The sequence below is a fragment of the Neoarius graeffei genome, chromosome 28, assembly GCF_027579695.1.
Source record: "Neoarius graeffei isolate fNeoGra1 chromosome 28, fNeoGra1.pri, whole genome shotgun sequence".
NCBI classification, from domain to species: Eukaryota; Metazoa; Chordata; class Actinopteri; order Siluriformes; family Ariidae; genus Neoarius; species Neoarius graeffei.
This window is the reverse complement of record NC_083596.1, coordinates 18,005,825-18,026,543: the sequence shown is the minus strand read 5'-3', so window position 1 is coordinate 18,026,543 and position 20,719 is coordinate 18,005,825. Positions and strand designations below refer to the sequence as shown.

The following is a 20,719-nucleotide window of genomic DNA, read 5'->3' as shown; positions in this document are numbered from 1 at the left end:
GGCTGCTCACATCATCAAGAGCAAACAAAGTAGCACTTTACTTTTAGTTACAGTATACTGCATGTACAAGTACTTTCTTTAGCTCAGTGAACATAGAGAAAGCTTGTTAAATCTACAACACTAGCTGTACAATTTAGGAGTTTTGAGGAGCTCTACAACGCCAAGGACGAAAATGACATAATCCTTAGATTCGACTTCCCATGATGATACTTGCAGACACTGTAGAACTTTATACAGGGTGCCTGCACATATCATCAATTTGAACCGAATACACCAAGACTTTTTAATGCCACTTCAGTTGTAATTTAAGACCAAATACACCCAATATAAAAACTCCAAGAACAAATCAAACTATTTACTCAAAAGGTCCCAATAGAGAAACCTTGTTCGACGCGGTCCATCACTGCACCACTAGTTGAGGAAGGAACAGGAGGTATACGACCTTTCTTCAAAACATTAGACGTACTCCCGTACAAAAGCTCTGCAAGAATCATCAGAATGATGGGATCCATTTTGTGTGCTTCTTACATTCTTATAAATTATACAGTGTGTGTCATGTAGACCTAGCATGCAAATTTCATCGTAACATTATAGCATTAACAAATAGGTTAAGAAGCTGTAATACACGACACTTTATATCAAAAGCATTTGGTATAAAATTTGTATGTACTGTACATATTAAAGGTCCCATGGCATGGTGGTTTGTTGATGCTTTAAACAGGCTCGTGGAGGTTTCCGGATGTTATATCCGCAGCCTTTCTCGAAATGAACCCTCGGCACGTAAATATAGCCTCCTGGGAGAAAGCCCCATTTCAGCGCTTTTCCCAGTGCGTCGTTTTGCTAATGAGAAGCAGGAGGCGGGGAAGGGTAGAGGGTGGGGGTGGGCCATGGGGGAGGGGGAGGGGCTTGACCAAGCTGCGCACACACATACTCGCTGCTATCAGCGCCTGTAGCCATGCTGCTAAGACAAAACCCCGTTCTCCCTCGGACTCCTTTCGTAAACTCAACGTGACACAGAGAACAGAGAGTGAGAGTGTTCGGAGTGGTAGTTTACGAACGTATAATACCCTAGGCTTGAACACGCACTCCATAACCAAAGAGGATAGAAGCAGCAACTACAGCAACATAGCGCTTATCCAACAGAAGACATGCATTGCGGAGCAATAGTCAAACATAAGCTCATAAGTTACAGTCAATTTCCAGACTAAACTCAGTTTAACAGAGCATGCTGCATGCTCTTTAGTTTTGTAGCGCAGATTACCTGGCTAACTGCAGGAAGCGGTTAGCTGCACAGCTAATGTAGCCATTGCAAGGCTAACGTGGCACCGATTTTAAAACACGGCAAAACGACCAGTTATACACTTACTTGTTCGGTGTTTGTTGCTGATGCGGCAGGGATGCTTGGTACGGACCCAGGCTTCAGTGACAGTTGATGTGCAAAACCTGCCCTGTACTGTCCCAAGTTGTGGAAACATTCATCAGGAAAATGCTTCCGATAAACATACACCGTCTTAGGTAGACTCGACGGCGTATTATTGGAGTAAATAAAATTAAGCCACTGCGTCTTCAGGGGCTATTCCGTCGGCAGTAAAAACAGACTCTTTTCTGTGTTGTCACATCCATGTACAGCGCAATTTCCATGTTTCGCTCGCTTAGGTGATGCCATGTTGTGACCTCTATGGTCTCCTCACTACAACTGGGCGGGCAATCCATACAGTGGGTGGGAATCCAGAGGGGGGGCGTGGGGATCATCTCCCTTGCTGGCGTAGTAAAGGGAAGAGCTTATCAACGCGCCGTTTTGACGCACCATTCTCAAATGTTGGGCATAGTTTGGTTTACACATTATGAAATTTCTAGCCACTGGGGTGACTTAAGAAGGTCAGAGGAACTCATTTTAACGTTAAAAAACCTCAGAAAGTGAAAATTTCATGCCATGGGACCTTTAAATACTTATTACTGGGTTTTCCCATGGGCTGGAAGTCTCAATTTCAACGAAGGTTATTTTTTATTTTTGTGTCCCTGATTACGAACGGCGAAGTAGACTACTGTTAGCTAGGTCAGGGGTTCTCAACCTTTTCTACTTTAAGGCCCACCTATTCATATTTGTAACAAGTCAAGGACCATTTAAAAAAAAAAAATATCCCCAATTATTTTGGCTCATCTATTCTATTAGAATCTAATAATCTATTGTAAAGTGTATTAATGAAATGCAACATCACTCCCTGTTACAGATGGGAGCCTAGGAATGAAATAAATGCAAAAAAAAAAACCTGTTTTTAATTGTTGGTATTATTTTTAAAACTGTATGGATGTGCCAGAAGCCAACATAAAACCATGCATGCAGGGCATTCTCAGTCAAAAGGGATTAATGATCCTTTGCTCTTTCACCCTTTTTTTTATCACTTCACAGGGAACCCAGAAGAAACTTTTATCAGTTTCACAGTTTGTTCAATTCAAACAGCTCAAAACAACGCAAGCGTAGGGCATTTTAAAGGACAACTGAAGTCATTTTTAAACTTGCCTTATTTCTTAATTAACATGTTATTCAATTACGTTTTCGGTTTTAGTAACCTTATATCGTGACTCGTATTGGCAACTAATTAGTGTGCTTGCTCAAGCACACAGCAGCCAAAGGCTCAAGCACGTTTTTTTGGATCCACTACTCCTCCTAGGGCGTTCGAGATAGAGACATCGTTCCAACTCTGAGACGTCTGGCCCGAAGTGGTGTAGTGTGCTTGTATACAGCTTTTGGATCAACACGCCCGTTCTCTTGTTCTTGTCATTTTTCTTTTGGTTTTTTCCCCATAGAGAATGAATAGGGCTCATGAATTGAATCGTCCTACTCGGACATGCTCCATTGCAGATGCACCAAACCTCATGTGATACTTCAGGCCAACTCCCCCGACACATCCACCCAATCGGTTCTGACCCGCACTCATATTTTTCCTTTCTTTTTGCTCATCCCTTTTTCCTCCATAGGCTTGCATTGATTTTTGGCCCCATTGAAAATGAATGGTGTTTCAGGAGAAAAACTTTCACTCTCCATCAATTTTTTTAACCAAGTGACCAAACTTCAAGAAACTTCACTTGATGCCTCAGGCCAAGTCCCCGCACAGATCCATCCCCTCATCTGAGACCTGCACTCGTCTTTTCCTTGGTTTTCACGCATCTCTTTTTACCTCCATAGGCTTCCATTGATTTTTGGCTCCATTCAAATGAATGGAGTTTTGCTCAGTAACACTTCACCACACATCCACCAAACTTCATACGGCACCTCAGGCCAAATCACCATCACACACATGATATCGGTTCTGACCCGCACTCGTCTTTGTCTTGCCTTTCATCTGTCCATTTTTTCTCCATTTTGCCGCTAACCAATGGAAGCTTGACTGAGTCATTCTTCCCTTCCCCCATAGGTGATGATGCATTTGGCAAGGATCTGCTCATTTGAGACTTTGACAGCAAATCAACTTCAACTCAATGGCCACTTTATTAGGAGTACTTACACGCACACACGATAGCAATTAGCATATAAGCATTCACGTGTTACCATGCTAGCTGTCAGCATGTTACCCATTACGATATCATGCCTGCTGTTAGCTCGCGAGTTGTTAGCATGTTATCATGAGAGTTGTTAACATGTTAGGATTAGCATGGTAGCATGCAGAGTTTGCATGTTTGCTGTTAGCGAGTTCGCCTGAGCATGTTAGCATGCTAATTGTTAGCATGTTAGCTGTTAGCATGTCACCCTCAGCGTGTTAGCATGCTAAAAGTTAGCATACTAGCCATTAGCATGTTAGCCTGTTAGCATGATAGCTGTCAGCATATTAGCCTTAAAGTGTTAGAATTTTAACAAATAGCATGTTAATCATTAGCATGTTAGAATGCTAGCTTTTAGCATGTTAATATGCTAGCTTTTAACGTTAGTATGCTAACTGTTAGCATGCTAGTTGTTAGCATGTTGGCATGCTAGCTTTTATGATAGCTGTTCTGCTACAGCTCAGCAAGCACACTTAGGATTTTCTCTGCGGAAATGCAGTCTAGTTGCAATTAAATATTACACTTATCGGCCTATTCGGTTTTTAGCCATGTTGAATTTAGTTCGTTTGGTCCACGGCAGGTGTCGCTTATCTGCGCGATCTTCACAAGACTTGTGCGAGACTTCGAAACGAAGTGTCAGCGCCGCCATTTTGAAAACTGTTTTCCAAACGAAATATTGCACAAAAACGAGTTTAAATGACTGCTATCAAAACAAACAGAACTTCCAGCTTGATTACGTCAGCATTCGAAAGAGGGCACGCGCTTCTTTTGACAACGTTGGCAGATGTCGGTCACTTTGATTTCCGCTGTACGTTTTACTTCCATCCTACGATGTCTCGCACAGGTCTCAACGAATCTCGTTTACGGCCATTGCTTTGTCATATGGACTGATATATTACATGACGTACTTCAAACACTCATAACTTGCTATAGTAGTGACAAAATAGCTGCCAGAAATGCATTCCTATATTTAATAAAATGAGATAAATAGAATTTTGATGATAAAAAAAAAAATTTGCCTTCAGTTCTCCTTTAATGACCAGCAAGACACCCCAGTGATAGTGACGCTTTGTGAACAGTGAGTTTGGCTGAACACTTCATGTCTTGCATATCTAATGAGGAGGCTGTGACGTCAGATGCAATCAACTTCAACTTGGGGGGGGAAACGTGGCCCACTAGACAGCCCAACAGTTGAGAAACACTGAGCTAGGTAATCTAGACTAGACTGACAGACAGATAGAGAGCTAGCCACACCATTCCATGGCTGCACTTATGGAGATCATCACGAATTTGGTTAATATCCACCTGGACGATTAAAATTTAACCTGAACATTGAAGTGTAAAGTGAAAAGTGCTCCACAGTATGAACTCTGTCCTCATTAACACAGGAGCGTATTGGAAGCGGCACCACTCTGGTGCTCGTGCAGCGTGATTACGGTGTAAAATCTAATTGACGGAATAAATACTGGGAAACATGGTGAAATTGTTGCCCATGGTAGCTGATCAAAAACACTACGGATGCACGAGACCGAGACTAGGTTTATATGTAGGATAACATTTAAGACCATGCATCTTCAAATGTATAATTTACAATTTTAAATTAATTTAATTAAAAAAGGCATTACATTTGCAAAGTATAATTTCAGAAAAATTAAGACTTGAAGGATTTGTAGTCACCCGATGGCATCGTCTGAAGATAACGAAATTTAATTTAAGACGCGTTTCAGAAAGCAAGTTTGAAGGACTTGATGAATTATTCTGCATTAAGCCTTACTTCTGGCTTAATTTAAACTCTGCAAAACAGCCTCTTTAGCTGTCAGAAATGAAATAAAGCTCTTTTAAAATCAAGTTTATGAATTATTTTATTTGAGCTGGGCATCTGCTGCGGCATTCTTAAAACGATCATTTGAAGTAGCATTTTTAAGCATTTTCAGTCAACTTGCATCATAAATTCTACTACAGACACGACTGGATACAGCATGAACTTCCCCAGTTTTTTTCACATGCAGTTTTTGAGATTTCTGGTGGTATGTTTGCTAAAAACAGTGCAGAAAATAAGAGAAATAAGATGACGTGTTTCTTAATGTTGGTCAGAGTTTGGTGGATTTCATTTTCATCTTTACTTACAGTACAGCTGATCCACACATCTGAGGTAAATGTTGATATTCCCAACACTTTTGTCTCATTTCTACCGTCTTGCTGCCTTTATACGGTCACTGTGAAAGACTTGAAGTGCATATCCCGGGTAAATTCAGGAGCAAGATCAATGTAATTCTCCTATTTTATATTAAACTTTGGCCAAATATCTGTCACATTTTGCATTTTGTGCAATTTTTTTTACCTTGCGCAATACCAGAAAAATTCAGCGAATTGGTCCACCTCCACGGTGGTGTAGTGGTTAGCGCTGTCGCCTCACAGCAAGAAGGTCCGGGTTCGAGTCCCGTGGCCGGCGAGGGCCTTTCTGTGTGGAGTTTGCATGTTCTCCCCGTGTCCGCGTGGGTTTCCTCCGGGTGCTCCGGTTTCCCCCACAGTCCAAAGACATGCAGGTTAGGTTAACTGGTGACTCTAAATTGACCGTAGGTGTGAATGTGAGTGTGAATGGTTGTCTGTGTCTATGTGTCAGCCCTGTGATGACCTGGCGACTTGTCCAGGGTGTACCCCGCCTTTCGCCCGTAGTCAGTTGGGATAGGCTCCAGCTTGCCTGCGACCCTGTAGAACAGGATAAAGCGGCTAGAGATAATGAGATGAGATGGTCCGCCTCTGAAAAAACTTGGCATTTGGATTTCCCGGCAAACATTGATTTTCGTGACATCGCGTGTGGGACGCCTCCCTCTGAATCCTACGTCAGCGCTGGTTTGTTTATGAGAAAACGACCTGGTGGTTTTCTGCAAATTTCTTCAACGTTATCGCGTAATTATTAAAATGGTTAACAGATGCATCGTAGGAGGGTGTAGCAACACCAATCTTGATGGGATTAGTACTCATCGTTTCCCAAAAGACCGGACAATGAGAGAGAAATGGGAGCGCTTAGTGCGAGGCACCCGGAAAAATTGGCTACATGCTACAGACTACAGCATCATTTGCGGTGCTCACTTCACAAGGCCCGACGACTTTGAGAACTATTTGCAGTGGGAAATGGGCTTCGCGAGGCAACTTGATCTGAAAAAAGACACAGTTCCATCTGTCAGAATGCCCAAAGCAACACCGTCTCCATCTGTGTCAGCGTCACCAAAGGAGCCAGCCGTGTTCGTTTCCCCTGACAGAAGGCGAAGTGCCGCATCCACTGAGGCCCTCGAAGCCGGGGACCAAGCAGAGCCGAGAAAAAGACCAAGAAAATCGGCAATTCACAAGTTGACTGTTGCCAGGGTAAGAAATAATTCTGACATCTCATTACATTGTTCATCCAAAAGTGAAGTAACATTGCGCTCAGGTGACAATTCCATATATTTCAATGCAAAATCGCTAGCTGCTAAACTTGGTCTACACAGGCTGTGCACTGAAACCGTGCGAGCTCTCGCAGCCTGCTGGCGCTTCCGCAGGTGATGTCACGAATCTGGCTCCAGACGCGTTTTGTTATTTTATTTTTTTCTGCTGTAGACAGATGGCCTTGTGCAAAATTACCCTTCTGGATGAGTGTGTAAAGGGACATACTTTCATATAAAAAAAAAAATTGGTCCAGGATATGCACTTTAACAGCTTTCTTCTACCTATATACATGTAACTCATTAGGAATGACAATGCAGACATTTCTTCAGCTTAGTAAGTTTCTTGGAGAAAAATATAGCGTTTTGATAACACCCAAGCAAATTTGACAAAGTTGATAATTTGTTTCTACGGCGTGAATGTGTAAATGTGTACCAACATGTGAGCGCGCGCGCACACACACACACACAAACAGTATCGTATAGAGACTAATGGCTGTTTCATTCGACACAAACAGAGATCATGAACAGTAATGATTACTGTTGTCTAGACAGATGCACGCACACACACACGTAGAAAACACATGGCAAAAGCCTGGAGGCTAAACAATACATTAACTACAAGCTACATTCAGACTATTCAGATCACCACAATGAGCATCACTGCTTAGACAGAACTACAAGGCCATCTTTATTTTCTGGTACATCAGCCAACACAGTTTTTCAGGCTTCGTGATAAACCAACCAAACAAAATCCAACAAGATTGTACCAGCTTTCTTTTTCATTTATCTATAATATTGATCATTGTTTACACGGCGGCTCCCCAAGGTATGGGCAACCATTTTGTTGGAGCAGATGCTACACTTAGGTCTTTTGCTAACTACCAAAAAATACAACCCTGATTCCAAAAAAGTTGGGACAAAGTACAAATTGTAAATAAAAACGGAATGCAATAATTTACAAATCTCAAAAACTGATATTGTATTCACAATAGAACATAGACAACATATCAAATGTCGAAAGTGAGACATTTTGAAATTTCATGCCAAATATTGGCTCATTTGAAATTTCATGACAGCAACACATCTCAAAAAAGTTGGGACAGGAGCAATAAGAGGCTGGAAAAAAGTTAAAGGTACAAAAAAGGAACAGCTGGAGGACCAAATTGCAACTCATTAGGTCAATTGGCAATAGGTCATTAACATGACTGGGTATAAAAAGAGCATCTTGGAGTGGCAGCGGCTCTCAGAAGTAAAGATGGGAAGAGGATCACCAATCCCCCTAATTCTGCGCCGACAAATAGTGGAGCAATATCAGAAAGGAGTTCAACAGTGTAAAATTGCAAAGAGTTTGAACATATCATCATCTACAGTGCATAATATCATCAAAAGATTCAGAGAATCTGGAAGAATCTCTGTGCGTAAGGGTCAAGGCCGGAAAACCATACTGGGTGCCCGTGATCTTCGGGCCCTTAGACGGCACTGCATCACATACAGGCATGCTTCTGTATTGGAAATCACAAAATGGGCTCAGGAATATTTCCAGAGAACATTATCTGTGAACACAATTCACCGTGCCATCCGCCGTTGCCAGCTAAAACTCTATATAGTTCAAAGAAGAAGCCGTATCTAAACATGATCCAGAAGCGCAGACGTCTTCTCTGGGCCAAGGCTCATTTAAAATGGACTGTGGCAAAGTGGAAAACTGTTCTGTGGTCAGACGAATCAAAATTTGAAGTTCTTTATGGAAATCAGGGACGCCGTGTCATTCGGACTAAAGAGGAGAAGGACGACCCGAGTTGTTATCAGCACTCAGTTCAGAAGCCTGCATCTCTGATGGTATGGGGTTGCATTAGTGCGTGTGGCACGGGCAGCTTACACATCTGGAAAGACACCATCAATGCTGAAAGGTATATCCAGGTTCTAGAGCAACATATGCTCCCATCCAGACGACGTCTCTTTCAGGGAAGACCTTGCATTTTCCAACATGACAATGCCAAACCACATACTGCATCAATTACAGCATCATGGCTGCGTAGAAGAAGGGTCCGGGTACTGAACTGGCCAGCCTGCAGTCCAGATCTTTCACCCATAGAAAACATTTGGCGCATCATAAAACGGAAGATACGACAAAAAAGACCTAAGACAGTTGAGCAACTAGAATCCTACATTAGACAAGAATGGGTTAACATTCCTATCCCTAAACTTGAGCAACTTGTCTCCTCAGTCCCCAGACGTTTACAGACTGTTGTAAAGAGAAAAGGGGATGTCTCACAGTGGTAAACATGGCCTTGTCCCAACTTTTTTGAGATGTGGTGTTGTCATGAAATTTAAAATCACTTAATTTTTCTCTTTAAATGATACATTTTCTCAGTTTAAACATTTGATATGTCATCTATGTTCTATTCTGAATGAAAATATGGAATTTTGAAACTTCCACATCATTGCATTCCGTTTTTATTTACAATTTGTACTTTGTCCCAACTTTTTTGGAATCGGGGTTGTAAAGCGCACAGGGCTCAACATGAACTTTTTAATCCACTCGGAAAAGCAGCAAAATTTTTCACTTGTCCTGACTATAACCTTTTTTTTTAACTATGTATTTACTAGTTCAGTGAAAGGAAAGTGGTTTACAAAGTTTATCAAAAAGCAAGTATAGTTATGATAATCATTATGCTTTAATGATTTATAATTTTTTCAAGAAAGCTCAAACTCGGAAAAAAATTCCATCACTAAACAAAAACGATTCAATGTCCCATTATGGTGCATGTGTTGTTCTAACCCATTACCTGATCGGCAGTTTTAAGAGTTAGACTCAGCCAAATTCAAAGCTTCTGGAGGGAATAAATTAAATCTTGATTAAGCCAGTAAAACTTGAAGTATAAATTAATTTAAAGAAATGAAACCGAAAGACAACAAGTCGGACACGATAAGGGCGACAGAATCACTTTGTGAATGAAAACAAACCGTAAGCGAGTTCGGCACTGTCATAAAATTTCCGCGAAATATTTTACGATATTTGTGATCATTAAATGTGGACCATACAAAAGAAAAATACAATGAATGTCCAAATGAAATGAAGATTCACCACAGAAATTTATTTTACTGTTTTTTTTTTTTTTTTACACACACCTTCCCTGGAATTTCGTAAACAATGACATGGCCGGATCAAGGTGATTGAACTAGTTTTGTTGGAACTTTATTGATGTAACGTTTGAATAATTACTATAAAAATTGTGATTTTTGAACAAATATTCAAATTGTTCTATCGGACAGGCGGATGTGGATTTAACTTGTCTGGACCAAACGTTTGGTTGTCCTGGACAGTCGGACAACCGTTAATGTCAAGCCCTGGCACAGAGTACAAACTAGATATCATTTGAATTCCACCTTCATCCTTCAGTGGATTCTTTCAAGGCTTTTCTTTTGAAAGAATGCTCCAAAATTCCACCCCACACATCCTGGGACAGCATGACAGCAAGACTGAAGCTGTTCTGAAGCTAAACTCGGGCACTATTATTAGACAGCAGCTATTTATATAATATTCAGGGTTTCCATTATAGTATCCCCTCTGTCTTTTGTCCTGGATGATCAACAGTATTAAGCATTAGGAGTATAATTGTCATTATATGGTACAGCGAGTACCTGCTTGCAACCTCCCCTGTGCCAAATCAACATCCCCTCATTTGCTGCAAGCAATTCAGAAGAAGTTAACCATTGCTGGTCTGAATTCAAGTGCTTTTATGCATCATCCATATCTTCAAACCAATACCAGTGGTTCAACTAATCAATCATCTCATGAGGCTTTTGCATTAACATAGAACACAAAGGAAAACGTTAAATCTTTTAAAACCTGTATTTTTTTTCCCATAAATTATCAGCACAGCCAGTCAATCCGGATGTGTACCTACTTAATGCCTGCTATGCCAGTCTGGATGTGCGAAGTACTGTATATACAGTATGTGTGTGGGCGGATGTGTGGATAAAATGTGTTGCATTGTCTAGTTCAGACTCTAGCTGGATATGTAATCGGAGAACATCTGCGTGCCTCATAACACATAAAGGAACACTAAAGAAATGTCCATTATACAAATCGACAGTATATTACACAAAGTTGACAGACACAGACACACACACACACACACGGAGACACAGAGACCAATTTTACCCCAAAATCTCCCCACTACACTCCATTACCAAGCAAATCCTCCAATCGTACACCATAATAGCAATCATTAGGGACGCAAATCAAAAAATGGCCAAAAGCTACATGGTATGTGTGTGATATTCTCAAAACCAACGGCTACATTTTGCTTCGTGCAAACCGGAGCGCCGTCAGTCCAACGCTGAGATCAGGCGAAGCCGCTACGACGCCATGATTCCTTTCAAATCCCGAGCATCCCCTGATCCTCTCTTAGCTGCGAGGGTTATCTTTCTGAAACGGCTCGTTTCAGCACTAAGTGCAGCCCCATAAACTATCCCTAAAGATAGCACGGTTTATGTAAACTGCCCCAAGGTGACATTGTTAAATCCTCACCGTGTCTGAGGCTGTTCCAGTCGACGCTCGAGAAGAAGGGGTGAGAGCGCAGGCCTTCGTAGCCGAGCCGTTCCCGTGCCACACACAGCAAACTCTGCACAAGATCCACGAACTGAGAGCTGGCCTTGGACTCCTCAGGGAACTTCAGATAACGCTTTGAGGGAAAGAAAACAACTTAAGTATTAGGAATGTGGGGATATTATTTTCACAGGGTGATAAATGCTTTGCCTTTCATCATGGATTGCGATCCAGTGGTGCCTGAAACCTTGTGAACCCTTCAGAATAAAAGTGAATATTTTGGAATGGCCAAGTCAATGTCCTGACCTTCATCCAATAGAAATGTTGTGTGGGTAGTTCATGTGAGGAAACCCACCAACATCCCAGAGCTGAAGCTGTTCTGTACAGAGGAATGGGCTAAAACAACTCCGAGCCGATGCGCAGGACTGATCAACAGTTCCCGGAAATGTTTAGCTGCAGTTACTGCTGCACAAGATACTGAAAGCAAAGGTTCAGATACTTTTGCCACTCATGGACATGTAATACTGGATCTTTTTCCTTAATAAATAAATGACCAAGTATAATATTTTTGACTCATTTGTTTAATTGTGTTCAACTATTTTTAGGACTTGTGTGAAAATATGATGTTTTATGTCATATTTATGCAAAAAATATAGCACATTTTAAAAGGGTTCACAAACTTTCAAGCACCACTGTACATAAAGAATAAAAAACAACAGGGCGTGCTGCCGGTGGTGTAGTGGTTAGCACTGTCGCCTCACAGCAAGAAGGTCCGGGTTCGAGCCCCGTGGCCGGCGAGGGCCTTTCTGTGCGGAGTTTGCATGTTCTCCCCGTGTCCGCGTGGGTTTCCTTCGGGTGCTCCGGTTTCCCCCACAGTCCAAAGACATGCAGGTTAGGTTAACTGGTGACTCTAAATTGACCGTAGGTGTGAATGTGAGTGTGAATGGTTGTCTGTGTCTATGTGTCAGCCCTGTGATGACCTGGCGACTTGTCCAGGGTGTACCCCGCCTTTCGCCCGTAGTCAGCTGGGATAGGCTCCAGCTTGCCTGCGACCCTGTAGAACAGGATAAAGTGGCTAGAGATAATGAGATGAGAAGAGATGAGATAGATATTTTAAAAAAAAAAAAAAGTGGGCATGTTCTATATGAGGCACTCATCTGAGAGAACCGTTCCTGCTGGTCTTACCTGGAAGTTCATGATGTTGTTGATGGTTTTCGCTGAGGTCCCATCAGTGAAAGGTGACTTCATGTAGATCATTTCGTACGCAATAACCCCTAAAGACCACCAGTCACACTCGGGACCGTAACTGCACTGAGAACCCCCATTCAGGGCTGACAGAACCTCTGGGGCCAGGAAGTCTTGAGTGCCCACTGGAAGCTTGGAGGAGCCCACCTAAACCACCATCAGTTTTAATAGTGAGCTCATCATCACCACCACCATCATCATCATCATCATAATAATACCACAAACTGCAACAGTATGTATAAAACTCTAGTCATTTAATTAAGTGGTTTATTCTAAATGTGACAAAAGCTAATTCCAGGACATTTATTTCTGATAAGAAAGATAAAGTCACCGATTTATTTGCAGTCAGTTTCGAAGCAGAGCCAAAGTCCGCCAGCTTAATGTGTCCGGTACGGTCGATAAGAACATTCTCTGGTTTTACGTCTCTGAAAAGAAAGAGTATAATTTTAAAAGAAAGAAATGGAGTGAAAGAGGAACAGAATAGTGGTACTTTCTACTAGCATTTCTAAACACAAGCTCATGCCTTTAAGCACCCCACCAAAAAAAAGGGATAGAAAATGCGTATCAAGAAGGAAATAGTATTCGTTGATGTCAATATATAATATGAAGTAACACAAAAACGAGACCGTCAATGATGGCGTAGGTCGTTCCGGCCCCGTTCAGTCCAGAAGGAACGATCTAAAGTCGGCCACCTTGCGCAATAAACGTTGCAAGCTAGTATATACAAGCTATATATAGAAGCTATATACACCCTAGGAATATCGACCTATTTGCCAGAAAGAATCCAAAATGGCGAGGAATTGACAAAGAAGCAGCAAAATTTGTTGAACTGCCCATTAGGGCTTAACTACACTGCAAAAAATTGAAAACTGAATTTGAGGAGAAAATTACTTAATACTAGTGAAATGAGCTTGCTGCATGGACAGATATTTTTACTTGATAAGACATCTTTGAATAAGTTGGTTGCAATCTAGAACTAAGTTTAATAATCTCAGAATTGGCATCTTGTATTCTTCTAATAGGAAATGTTAGATAGTTTCAACTATTTTCAAGATATTTTCACTTGCTAAGATATCACTTTTTGCAGTGTAGTCCATAACTTCATTAATAATTGTAATTACGCAAATCTGGGTAGAAGTTATATGCACCCTAGGTACCCCTACCTTCATGTCAGAAAGAATCAAAATCAGAGAAGAAGTGATTTGTGTGGAAACTGCTCATTAGGGCTTAATTACGCCATATCTTCATTATTAATTGCAATTATGCAAATTTAAGCAGAAGCTATATGCACCCCAGGCAGACCTACCGTCCTACCAAAAAGAATAAAAATCAGTGAAGAACTGAGAGAGAAGAAGCGATTTGTGTGAAATGTGGACGCTGCCGGACGGACAACACGTGATGGCATAAACTCCTTGTTTGTCGGCTGGATGAGCTAATAAGAGACCACACTGCAAAAAAAAAAGATATCTTGTTAGGAGAAAATATCTTTAACATGGGTGAATTTATCAAATATTTCTCATTCGAAGATTATTCAGTCAAATATAAGATTATTTCGCTTCCTTTTAGACACTTTTACTCATTTCAAGCTTTAAATTTTCCTATTCTACTGGCACATCATTTTGCTTCTTTCTGGAATTAAATGTTTAAAATTAGCAAAATTACCTGCCAACAGAATAAGAAAATTTAAAGCCTGAAATGAGTAAAAGCGTCTAAAAGGAAGCGAAATAATTTTATATTTGACTTGGAATAATCTAATAAGAAATAGTCGATAAATTCACCCATATTAAAGATATTTTCTCTTAAAGGAACAGTCCACCGTACTTCCATAATGAAATATGCTCTTATCTGAATTGAGACGAGCTGCTCCGTACCTCTCCGAGCTTTGCGCGACCTCCCAGTCAGTCAGACGCAGTCAGACGCGCTGTCACTCCTGTTAGCAATGTAGCTAGGCTCAGTATGGCCAATGGTATTTTTTGGGGCTGTAGTTAGATGCGACCAAACTCTTCCGTGTTTTTCCTGTTTACATAGGTTTATATGACCAGTGATATGAAACAAGTTCAGTTACACAAATTGAAACGTGGCGATTTTCTATGAGCTCCGTATCAATGCGCTGCCGAAGCGCGCAGAAGGTGTTAGTACGCCTGTCATTATAGTGCGGACTTTCCATAGCATAGAAAATCGCTACGTTTCAATTTGTGTAACTGAACTTGTTTCATATCACTGGTCATATAAACCTATGTAAACAGGAAAAACGCGGAAGAGTTTGGTCGCATCTAACTACAGCTCCAAAAAATACCATTGGCCATACTGAGCCTAGCTACATTGCTAACAGGAGTGACAGCGCGTCTGACCGCGTCTGACTGACTGGGAGGTCGCGCAAAGCTCGGAGAGGTACGGAGCAGCTCGTCTCAATTCAGAGAAGAGCATATTTCATTATGGAAGTACGGTGGACTGTTCCTTTAACAAGATATCTTTTTTTCCCCCCAGTGCATTTTAAAAACAAAAAAAGAAGACTAATACAGTGATATATGAATGAGAAAATGACATTGAAATAAACATCTAAGCAGTCTGGTATATCGTCAATATAATAGTCCGAGTTGTAATGATCACAAATTTCATTTAATTTCTGAATATGCCTTCCATCCTTATTATTAAGCAGCTTATGAATTAGCACTTGAGCCAGCACTTCCTATTATTTTTGCATTTTTTGCAGACTGACCGTTTCTCATATTAACTTAACGAAGATATAAGATTTTTAAAAGTCGTCATATGGTGAGAATCAACAGTGCTACCTAATGGATTTCGATTTTTTGGTTTCCAATATAGTATTTTTCTCTTCCAATTCGTGACCTGCCAATTCCCTCCCACCAGTCAGTCACCCACCAATCAGAGAAGGCCAACACAAAGCCAGATACTGCTGCTTATGTTGTGTTGCATGGCAATAAAACGCATTCAGAGGAAAGCGCTATCTGCCGTCTTCCACATACATGAGCTCACAGATGCCCCTGACTGGCTAGTGTTGCTGTGATTGACAGGGAACAGAGTACGGCATCCCTCCCACCCTGGGAGCACGGCGAAATTTGGCTGCGGCGTCTTTGTGGTTTGAAATTGCAATCTGTCTGTTGTGTCACTCAAGAGTGAATCTGTTTTCAGGGTCTTTATGGCCCAAACCATATATTTCAGCCTGACATATTGCAGTTACATCAAACCATCTGGCAGTGGTGCTGCTCCTCGCTTGAAGCAAAAAAAAAAAAAAACGTTCAAACGTCTGATTAGCATTAACGTCTGAAGTGACGTCTGAATACTGATCCGAGTAATTGTATGAAGGGAGTTATACTTTTAATGCCTATACTTTTCAACCCATTCTCTTTCAGTGACTTGCTTCCCACCAGCACCCACCTTTTACCCTAAACCCACAGTCCAAAGCGGCTCACCTATGGACGTATCCCATCTGGTGCACAGTCTGGATGGCCTGCACCAGCTCCGCCAGATAAAACTGAGCCATCGACTCATCAAACTGATCCTCGTATCTGTTCAGCAGTGCCATCAGATCTCCTCCGGGCAGGTATTCCATCACCTGCAGGCACAAATCCAGATAACATTCTGCGCTCAGGGAGATTACAGCATAGCACACAGCCACAAGCACAGCACATGTGTTTACACCTCTCTCTATTCTATTAAAGTTCTGCAGCAGGTGGATTAGAATTAAGTGCTACTGATGCTCAGCCTGTGAGGCTCCGCAGCACCGATAAGCTGGTCAGTGAGAATATGGCAATGTGCTACCGCGAGCAGCTTCTTTCCTCTGATTCTCAGCCAGTAAAATGAGCAAAAGACATGATGCATGCAGCTTAAAAGTATCAACACACTCAATAAAAACACTGACTAATATGAGCTGAGGCACGGGCTTGTCCTCGGAGAAAGCACGAAGCACATTTGTTTTAGTTTAAGGACCAAGAATCTCAATCAAAAAGGGTCAAATAATTCTCCATGATTAGTCATTCAAGTGATAATTACCCAATTAACTAATTGACTTAAGTGGCAGCTTGAGAAATTCAGTATGTTTACAGTCCTCCACGGCCTGCAAGATGCCTTGAAATTGCACTGAGAACACTGTGAAGCCTACTCGTTTCCCCAATATGAACCCACCAGTTGCCTTTAAAAGAAAAACGGCAGAGCTGCTGTATGAAAGTTAATTCCCAGCCAAAATTTTGTCTTCGAAATAAACCTGACCCACTGCATGGCAACACTGTGAATCAGTTTTATAAAGGTACCTTTGAAATAATGTACTTATTACTGGCCTAGAAACCCTTTCGGTAATTACGAACGGCGCCATTAATCTGTTCAACAAAACAAAGCCATTACTTAAATACCAAGGGCTACAGTTAGTATGAATGGCTCAAGGGTTAATGACTGTTATTAGCAGCTGAATAACACTGTCCTCCAATTGAAATCAGTTACAGAGAGACAGCGTTGCCAGATCTGTCATTTATCCACTAGACTAGTACAGCACTGTGAGTTTATTTGGTTTTAATCTGCCGGTTAAGTATTTTGCATACGTTTGGGTTATTAAATATTAAAAACATTCAGACTCCAATTAAATAATACCTTGAGAAACAAGTTCTCTCTACCAAAATGACCCCGTGATCATCATGAAGGCACGTTGCCATGGAAACACCAAATGAACCCCTAAAACTTCTCAGCATGCACCTGCAGCTATGCAGGATGGTATCCTCTCGTATCCTGATCCCAGTCTCAGCATGAGCTGTGTACGTCACATGGATGCCAGGAGAAGCAAGGAATTAAACATCTTGGGGAGATGCAGTTATAGAAAAATAATCAACAACCAACTCAAGGTCAAACAGGGTTACTGTTACCACAACAAAGCTGATTATTTTATTTACAAAATTACCTTCAAATGTTCTTCAGGTGTTTTCTCATATAACAAATTTAAGATCGTTAAGCCTACTTCATTACCTATTTTTAACTTCAAGCTTAAAGCAGATACGCAGAACCTTTATTTTTAAATACATTTCTGAGTGGATAGTATCTCCATCCTTGACTCTTGTATGCTGCATAAATGGGAATAAAAATATTTTTGAGAGTTAAAATCGACTGCAAAGTTGGCATTCGAGCCGCCCCGCTGAGCCAGCCAGCCCTGAGTGCGTGACATCACAGCAGGAACCGGTTTTAAGGCCGAGGCCTTTGACAGCTATAGACCAAAGTCATATAAATAAAAATGTATGGTGAAAATAAGAAATCCCGTTACCGACTTGCTCAACTAAGACTGATTTGACTTCACTGATTGTGGGTTGACTCTCATTAAAACAGGATGGGTGTTATAACTTATGCAACATACATGTACATGCATGCATTTTCACTGATAAAACGTAAAAGGCTAATTAAATAATCAGATGAACTGAGACAATCACATTCTGAATCGGCAAATTAAATAATCTTATACCGGTAACAAACACACAATACAGGTTACATGTATTAATCTAAATGCAGGTAAACAACATGTTGTTTTATATCCAAATGATAGTCGGCGCTTACCCGTCTGTGTTCTCGCTTCTTGAAGGCCGATCTTGTAGCCGATTGTTTTGAAAAAATCTGACTTTCAGTTGTTCGTTCAGTTCTCCGTTCATTCACTTCTTCCACGTAAGGGTGAGATGGCAGCAATATCCAGTTTAGAAATAAGACAGCTGCTCCACTCATTCTCCATACTGTGTATTCCGCCATTACTGCTCGGCTCAGGCAATTACTAAAACCCGGGACGGAACGGGATGTCACCGGTTTTAGCAACAACCGCGGGGAGGTCACTGCCCGAGCGATATGTCACATCCCGTTCCGTCCCGGGTTTTAGCAACAACCCTCGGCTCACTCCGGGAAGACTGGTGCAACTGAACTTTCCTTTTAAAAAAGAAAAGAAATACTTTCCTTTTCTTGTAGTTTTCTTTTCCTTTAATTGTTGGTACTGCACCCTCTTTCAGTACAGGCTTATAGCCAACGCTCCTCAACAGATCGGAGGTCTTGTACGAGTCTTCAGTAAAATGTGCAGAGCAGAGGAGAGACCACTTCATAGGTGCCTGTGGCAGCGGGGGCGTGGTCAAGCGCCAGTCTGTGACCGGAGGGCGGAGTCAGGGAAGGTAAGTGGCAGAATCACTACACCTGATGTCAATTAACCTGTTTGTGTGTCTTCCCAGTGACCGCGCCTTATATAAGGAGAGAGCAGAGGAAGAGAGCTCTCTCCTGCACCAGACAACTTGTGTGCGCGTGCGTGCCTGGAAGAGAGTAAATATTGCGTCCACTCCAAAAGCGCCTTTGCGTCCTCTCCCATTAATCGAGACCCCGTTCAAAAGAATTGGGATGGATCTCGTTGGACCATTAGATCGGTCAACACGAGGGTACCACTTTATTTTAGTTCTGGTGGACTATGCAACGCGATACCCGGAAGCAATGCCTCTTCGCAATATCTCAGTACGCAGTATTGCGGAAGTGCTCTTCTGCGTCATCTCCCGAGTTGGAAAGAGATTCTGACTGACCAAGGCACCTCGTTTATGTCACGTACACTGAACGAACTGTATGGGTTATTAGGTATTAAGCCGATCCGCACCAGCGTGCATCACCCACAAACGGACAGTTTAGTTGAACGGTTCAATTGCACCCTCAAGAATATAATTAAAAAATTTGTAAGTGAGGACGCACGTAATTGGGATAAATGGCTCGAACCCTTGTTATTTGCAGTGCGAGAGGTCCACCAAGACTCCACGGGGTTCTCCCTGTTCGAATTGTTATATGCGCGTAAGCCGCGTGGCATTCTAGATATGCTGCGAGAAAATTGGGAGGAGGGACCTTCACCAAGTAAAAACAAAATTCAATACGTTATTGACCTGTGCACAAAACTCCACACGCTCACACACCTAACCCAGGAGAATTTGCGGCAGGCCCAAGAACGGCAAACCCGCCTGTACGACAGGGGTATGCGCCTTAGGGAGTTCGCACCGGGAGATAAAGTACTCATACTGTTGCCCACATCAAGCTCCAAATTGATCGCCAAGTGGCAAGGACCCTTTGAGGTCACACGGCGAGTCAGAGACGTCGACTACGAGGTGAAGCGGACGGACAGGAGTGGAGCGCTACAGATTTACCACCTCAATCTGCTCAAACTCTGGAACGAGGAGGTCCCCGTGGCGTTGGTGTCGGTGGTTCCAGAGAAGGCGGAGCTGGGGCCGGAGGTTCAAAAGGGAGCATTGGCATCGCATACCTCTCCGGTCCCCTGTGGAGACCACCTCTCCCCGACCCAACTCGCGGAGGTTGCCCAGTTACAGACCGAGTTTTCGGACGTGTTCTCGCCCCTGCCCGGCCACACCGACCTCATAGAGCACCACATTGAGACGCCCCCGGGGGTGGTAGTGCATAGCCGCCCTTACAGGCTACCCAAACACACACACACACAAAAAAAAAGTGGTTCGGGAAGAACTCGAGGCCATGCTCGAAATGTGCATCGTCGAGGAGTCCCACAGTGACTGGAGCAGCCCAGTGGTCTTGGTACCCAAGGCCGACGGGTCGGTCCGGTTCTGTGTAGATTATAGAAAAGTCAACGCGGTGTCTAAATTCGACGCGTACCCAATGCCACGTATTGATGAGTTGCTCGATCGACTAGGCACGGCTCGCTTTTACTCGACACTGGATTTGACAAAGGGTTATTGGCAGATCCCCTTGACTCCATTATCCCGAGGAAAGACGGCCTTTTCCACACCGTTCGGCTTACACCAGTTTGTCACACTTCCTTTTGGGCTGTTTGGGGCACCCGCTACGTTCCAGCGGCTGATGGATAGGGTCCTCCGCCCCCAATGCGGCCACGTACCTCGACGACATCATTATTTATAGTAATGACTGGCCGCGGCACCTACAACACCTGAGGGCCGTCCTTAGGTCGCTGAGGCGGGCGGGTCTC

General features: G+C 42.4%; 1 protein-coding gene across 4 annotated transcripts in view; it reads right to left on the bottom strand.

The window, feature by feature from the left end:
- The window catches only part of cita (citron rho-interacting serine/threonine kinase a), a 213,702-nt gene that overhangs the window by 159,665 nt on the left and 33,318 nt on the right, over positions 1-20,719 (bottom strand). For all 4 annotated transcript variants that reach the window (XM_060912899.1, XM_060912901.1, XM_060912900.1 and 1 more), the window contains exons 6-9: positions 16,197-16,339; positions 13,094-13,187; positions 12,703-12,909; positions 11,500-11,653 (exon numbers count right to left, since the gene is read on the bottom strand). In XM_060912899.1, coding sequence (XP_060768882.1) covers positions 11,500-11,653; positions 12,703-12,909; positions 13,094-13,187; positions 16,197-16,339 — 598 coding nt within the window. The remainder of the gene's footprint in view (positions 1-11,499; positions 11,654-12,702; positions 12,910-13,093; positions 13,188-16,196; positions 16,340-20,719) is intronic.